Source organism: Hippocampus bargibanti, linkage group LG12 (assembly GCF_051943395.1).
Source record: "Hippocampus bargibanti isolate YZ-2025 linkage group LG12, ASM5194339v1, whole genome shotgun sequence".
Taxonomy (NCBI): Eukaryota; Metazoa; Chordata; class Actinopteri; order Syngnathiformes; family Syngnathidae; genus Hippocampus; species Hippocampus bargibanti.
In genome coordinates, this window is record NC_142745.1 from 19150001 (window position 1) to 19156639 (window position 6639).

Below are 6639 nucleotides of genomic sequence, written 5' to 3' on the forward strand. Positions count from 1 at the left end.
TATTACATGTCGGGCGCACAACAAATGGATGAATAACTAGTTTTCGAATCATAAGTCAAGAGTAATGACTGTTATTATGCTTTCCAGTGGACAATTTGAATTTTTTGCTACGACTTTAGCAAGCATCATGGAATTTTACAAGTTTGATTTGCTTTCACGGACTCAATAAAATGATGTGTGCTAGATTTAGCCCCCAGGCCTTGACTTTGACACCGGTGCCATCAATCAACCACCACTTGACCTCAGTGCGGATTGAATGGCCTTAATTGCGGCTGCATTTCCCATCCAAAAGTGTCTGAATGTGGCTCCGTTTTAGCGAAAATAGTTGGGTGGGATGTGTATGGTGATGGTGATGGGTGGGGGAGAGTATCAATCATATTGCTTATGTCCGCCTCCTTTCACCGAATTCAATAATAATACAGTGAGACCTTGGCTCATGAACTTAATTGGTTCCCAGACAGAGTGTGTAAGGCGAAAATTGTGTATCCCAAACATGAATTCCCCATAGGAAACCATTAAAATGAGAATAATCAGTTCCCAGGTCCCCATAAAACATAATTTTTTACTTTCGAATTTTCTAAGCCTTAAAACTACACAAAATAGACCTTATTTTATCTATAATAATTGTGCTATGGTATTGTAATTAAAGAAATAAACTGTACTGTATAATAAAGTCGTTTTATTTACCTTTGTGTTTGGAGTGGCCGGTTTCATCAGTATTAAACACTTGACGAGGAGTGCCGCCTTCTTCTTCCACCATCTTGAGGAATGATTGTAAGCTTCGGCAGCTTTATCGTCAGAACTGGCTGCCTCACCATGATGAATGACACTATGAATCCCTGTATGACACTTAAAGTTCTCAAACCATCCGTGGCTGGCCTTGAAATCATCAATGGTTGATGAACTTCAAGATTGCCTCTTGACGATATCCGAGTGAAGTTACCGAGCCTTCTCTGCGATAATTTTACCTAGTTCCTCATCAATTGTGTTCTGTTTAGCTGAGTTGATAGCTTTTTGCATCAAGTGTACAGATGGCTTGTGCGGGTTATTTGTGGAGCCTGATTGATGGTATATTTTAACCTTGTAGTCTACACCCTGCCTTTGAACTATCAATAAAGTTGAAACGAGTCCAAATTTCACTGTGTTTTCTATCCATTTTCTCACTCACTCTCTCTGTCGTCTGCCTATCTATTTTTATTTGCAGCTCTGTGTTTCTGTAACGCCCCGCCACCTCATTGCTGCGTTCTTGACCAATCACATGCGGCTTTCACAGAAGACTGGGGGCGGGGAATAGAGGACAAAAAAAGTCGGCTGCCATTTCCTTGTTAGGAGAACGGGCTCATTGTGTGTATCCCGAAAAAAAGTTTGTATGCCAAGATTAGATTCTTGTGAATTTAACGTTCGTAAACCGAAAAATTCGTTAGCCAATGCGTTCGTAAGCCAAGGTATCACTGTACTAATGATGTGACGGTCCAGATTTGGCCCCCGGGCCTTGACTTTTGACACCTTTTATTCACCGGATTTTCCACGCGCATCTAAAAGCCTCCAATATTTTTTCAAAAGCTGACCATGCGCTTTAGTCAAAGTCAAAGTCAGCTTTATTGTCAAATATGCTAATATTCATGTCCTACACGACAGATGAAATTACTGTCCTCTCGGACCCAGCTTGCAAGGCACTTATAATGTAGCTAAAAACGACAGACAATTGACAACAGACAATCCATGTAATTTGTGAATGTAAAATAAGGTAGTGTGGTAGTGGATGTAAAGTGAGGTAGTATAGTAATGCAAAACAAAAAAAAAGGTTGAAGTGAGGTCTTGGAGATAAAAAGGAATAAAATAGAGTTCAGGATGATAGTACAGCATGTAGCGTGTGAGTGTGGCGGTGGGAAGGGGCAGGGGGGCAGGGCTGGGAGGGAGCCTTATAATCCAGTGCACTTTATACAGTCAAATCTCGGTTTTCGAAAGACTCGGTTTGCGAACAATTCGGTTTTTGACCAAATATTATGTGCTTTTTTATGCCTGGATTTGCAACCGAAAATAGGTCCTCGACCAAACCCTTGACTCCCCTCTGCTTCCTTGAGAGTTTTGAAAGGCGCTTAGAAATGAAATGTATTATTATTATTATTAGACGTCACTCCCTCTCATAGCGTTCCATTGTGAGTCGACGTGTTTGTATTGTTCAATCGCAATTTTTTTTTTAAATCTGACATAGATTACATTGATTCGAATGGTAAATGTTCGAATAAATCGGTTTTCAAACAGGTTTCTGGAACGGATTACAGTCGAAAACTCAGTATGACTGTATGTCATGCATTGAAATTGCGCCTTATAGTCGGGAAAATACTTTACTTTGTATTTTGGTTTTCATTTGCGGTGTGTTGTGTGCCCGTCAGGTTCCCCGGGAGCTTTTCAAGTGGGACGAGGGTACCCCGGCCGCCAAAGGCATGAAGCAACTGCGTGGCTGATCCATGACACGGAACTCCGCTCGTCCTCCTCACTCATCCGACAGGACAATCAGCCGCCCCTCCTGCCCCGCCGCCCCGCCAAGCGTCGCTATGGCCAGCAAGAGGAAATCCACCGTACCCTGCATGATACCGGCCAAGTCCAAACACGCGCGTGAGGAAATCATCCTGGGTTCGCTGCCAGAACTGCTGCCCACCATCCCCGAAGACGGCATCCTCAGCATCTCGGGAGACGAGTGCGGCCGGGCCTCCCGCTATGACGGCGGTGGCGAGGTGCCTAGAGGGGGGACGTACAGCTGCCCGCCGTGCTCTTTCGAGTCCAGAGACCTCAACTACTTTTTGGACCACATGCACAACTGCCACTCGGACTTCCGCTCCCAGCCCACCTTCTACTGCCTGAACTGCGGGGTCTCGGCGGTCCGCTTTGAGGCCCTGGCGCTGCACAACGCCAACGCCCACGTCCGGATCACCGAGGGCTCCATGACGGCCTCCCTGAGCGTCAAGCGGCGGGACGGCGTCACCACGGTGGAGCAAAGCCTCTTCGACGAATGCGAGCGACAGGCCGGGATTCCCCTGAGCAAGACCCCCATCGCCAAGCTGATGAGGGCCAAGGGGGAGCACAAGAAGATCGTGGTCTCCCACACCGTGGAGGTACTCAAGAAAACCGTGGGGGGCGCGGCGGCCGATGTCGCCCCGCCCACCGACGTGCCCGAGCTCCGCAACGGGGCGTTGAGGACGGCGTCCGAGCAAGCGTTTCACCAGCGGCGCACCCCTGCCTCCCTGTACTCGCCCCCTCCGCCCCCCTCGGAGTGCGGTAAGGACCTTCCCAAGGTGATGATCCCCCTCAGCAGCATCCCCACCTACCATGCCGCCATGGACACCAGCAGCTTCCTGAAGACTTCCTTCGGCAAGTTCCCATACCCGACCAAAGCCGAGCTCTGCTACCTGACGGTGGTGTCCGAGTTCCCCGAAGAGCAGATCAAACTCTGGTTCACCGCCCAAAGACTCAAGCAGGGCATCAGTTGGTCCCCCGAGGAAATCGAGGAGGCCAGGAGGAAGATGTTCAATACCGTCTTCCAGGGCGGGGCGCCCTACGGACAAGCTGCCGCCCAGCGTCGCCCCAATCACCCGGTGATTCAGCCGGCGATTCACCGTGCCACGGCGGGTTCCGGGATACCCAATTTTGCCGCCGAAGTAAGGGGTGGGCCCGGCGGGGGGGTCGTGGGCAAGCGGCCCGCCTCCTGCGCCAGCCCCCACGTGACCAGGGTTTCGTACCCGGCCGCACTGCTGGCTCAGAAGCTTCCGGCTCTCGTCAGAACGGCGCCCGCGGCGAGCAAGAGCGTCCAGGCCGCCGCCGCCGAGCCTGAGAAAAGCGGCAACGGGCTGGGGAGGGACGTTACAGGCGACGGCGGACAGAACACTGCCCGCAGAAACGGGAACGCTGGCGGCCTGGCCCAGGGCCCCGCCCACGGCCCCGCCCACGGCCTCGCCTGCTCTCCGAACATTAGCAATAACGATGTGCACTACCCCGCCGACAAGCCTCGCGGTGCTTCGCCCGCCGCGGCGGAAGCTTTCGGCACCATCGAAAACACCAGCGACGCAAATCACAACAATCAGGACGGCGCTCCCGCCGATGACCGCGCACCCCCCCCGCCGAACCGTGCCGCCGTCAGCGCCAAAAGCGCCTCACCCGGCACGTCCATCTTGCAGCAACTCATCAAGGACGACGAGCTTTTCGCCGGGCACGACCACCAAACGGACCCCATCAAGGTCAACTTCAAGCGGCTGAAAATGAACGAAAGTGCGGCCGGGGCGGACCCCGGGTCGGAGGTCCCGCAAGGCTCTTTCCCGCCCCCCTGGACCAACAAGAACGCGCAGCAGCTGGGCATCCTGCGCCGGGCTTTCTCCAGCGCCCGCTGGCCCAACAGCCAGCAGTACGAGGACTTGAGCGTCCAGACGGGCCTGCCCAAGTCCGAGGTGGTCCGCTGGTTCAGCGACAGCCGCTACAGCCACAAAAACGGGCAGCTCAAGTGGTTGGAGAGCTACCTGCGGCCAGCTGGTCAGGCGGAGGAAGCAAAATCGCACCGCGACAAAGTCCCCCCGGGGGAAGGGGGTACCAACCCGGACCGCCAGCGTCTTCCCTGGCAGGATTTCAGTTCGCCCCTGCACGCGCTGATTGCAAGCGAGGCACGCGGCGCCGAGCCGGTCCCAGCTGAGACCTCCGCCGAGGATGCCTGGCCGCCGCAAAGAGAGCGGCAGCCGCTTGCCGCCATGCAGCCGCTTCTGCAACAGCCGAAGGAAGCCAATCAGAACAGGTAATGGCAATCGCCGGCCCAAAAGACCGACCGAACAAAAATGGGCTTTTCCAGGATTCGAGATATTTTTAATGCCGTCAGTTTCCAACCAGAAACAGCAAGCCGCCGTACCAGGCAAATAAAGCCACAAATGTAGAGATTTAATGGACAACCGACACCTCCGGACAGGTTGCGTCCATAATTTGTAAAATCACTTCAAATGACTTCGACTGAGCGCATTTTACAAAGATTCCACCGCATATAGCTATAGTTTATCTTTTAAGACTCGCGCTGAATATTCAGGAAGTCTTTTTTTTTAGTTGATGACAAAGCCGGGTGACGTCGATGAGGGAACGCCCATGACCGAGAAGGCGACACACAATGCATTTTGGGTACTTTTTTTCGTCTGAAAACACCGTGTTGATCACGAAATTAGAAGGAAAACTACATAAGTAACATGATGGTGAATTGTTGTGTGTCGCACCCAATTGCGGTAACACGCATAAAAAGAGGCGTAAGTTTACACAAATTCCCAGCGGACAAATCAGCCCATTTCCAACGGGGCTTGTGCGCCACCTTGTGCATTTTCTGGCCGCTACTTTAGAGTCCCGACGGCTCGAATTGATACGGAAGGACTTCTTTAATCGATTGCAAACATTTATGCTTTCCTCTTCAGAACTATTTGAATCATATTCATAACTGGATGAGTAACAAGAAAGCATCTTCTCCGAATCTGAACTCTCTGAAGCCATTGTTTTGATTCTGGAGCAAGGCAGTTTGTGAGCGGGTATCCTGGCGTGATGTCACAAACAAGGGGGTGGGACTTTCTATCCAGTTCCGAACTCATTTTGTGGCAGTTTTGGGACACTTTAATAATAATAATAATAATAATAATAATAATAATAATACATTTTAAGCGCCTTTCAAAGCTCTCAATGACACTTTACAGTCACAGACAAGCATAAGTACTATAATAAATAAAATATAATCACAATACCATCATCTCAGAACTCCTCATCCCCAAACTTCTCCAGCTTGGTGTGTCCCCCACGATCTGCCAGTGGACCCTCAGCTTCCTGACAGGACGGACACAACAGGTCAGACTGGGAAATATATCATCCACAACACGAACCACGAGCACTGGAGCCCCGCAGGGATGCGTCCTCTCTCCATTGCTCTTCTCTCTCTACACGAACGACTGCACCTCAACGCACCCAGCTGTCAAATTCATAAAGTTCGCAGACGACACCACGGTCATCGGTCTCATCAAAGACGGCGACGAGTCTGCGTACCGACAACAAGTGGAGCAGCTGGAGCTCTGGTGCAGCCGTCACAACCTGGAGCTGAACACGCTCAAGACAGTTGAGATGATGGTGGACTTCAGGAAACATCCATCACCACAGCTACCCCTCACACTATCCAACTGCCTGGTGTCAACCGTTGAGACCTTCAAGTTCCTGGGAATCACAGTCTCCCAGGACATGAAGTGGGAGGTCAACACCAACTCTATCCTGAAAAAGGCCCAACAGAGAATGTACTTCCTGAGGCTGCTAAAGAAGCATGGCCTGCCACAGGAGGTGCTGCAACATTTCTACACGGCTGTCATCGAATCCATCCTGTGTTCTTCCATCACCGTTTGGTTCGGGGCCGCCACAAAAATGGACAAAATCCAACTTCAACGGACAGTTAGGACGGCGGAAAAAACCATTGGCACCGCCCTACCCACTCTTGAGGACTTGCACACTGCAAGAATCCAAACTGGGGCTCGGAAAATCCTACTGGACCCTCTGCACCCTACCCACCACCTTTTCCAGCTACTCCCCTCAGGCAGGCGCTACCGATCCATGCGCACCAAATCCAGCAGACATTTAAACAGCTTC

At 51.3% G+C, this 6639-nt stretch overlaps 1 protein-coding gene across 1 annotated transcript in view; it reads left to right on the forward strand.

The window, feature by feature from the left end:
• Window positions 1-6639, forward strand: part of zhx3a (zinc fingers and homeoboxes 3a) — a 33685-nt gene that overhangs the window by 22479 nt on the left and 4567 nt on the right. Inside the window, exon 2 of the mRNA XM_089011128.1 lies at window positions 2397-4780. Within this exon, the coding sequence (XP_088867254.1) occupies window positions 2472-4780 (2309 nt within the window). The 5' untranslated portion in view covers window positions 2397-2471. The remainder of the gene's footprint in view (window positions 1-2396; window positions 4781-6639) is intronic.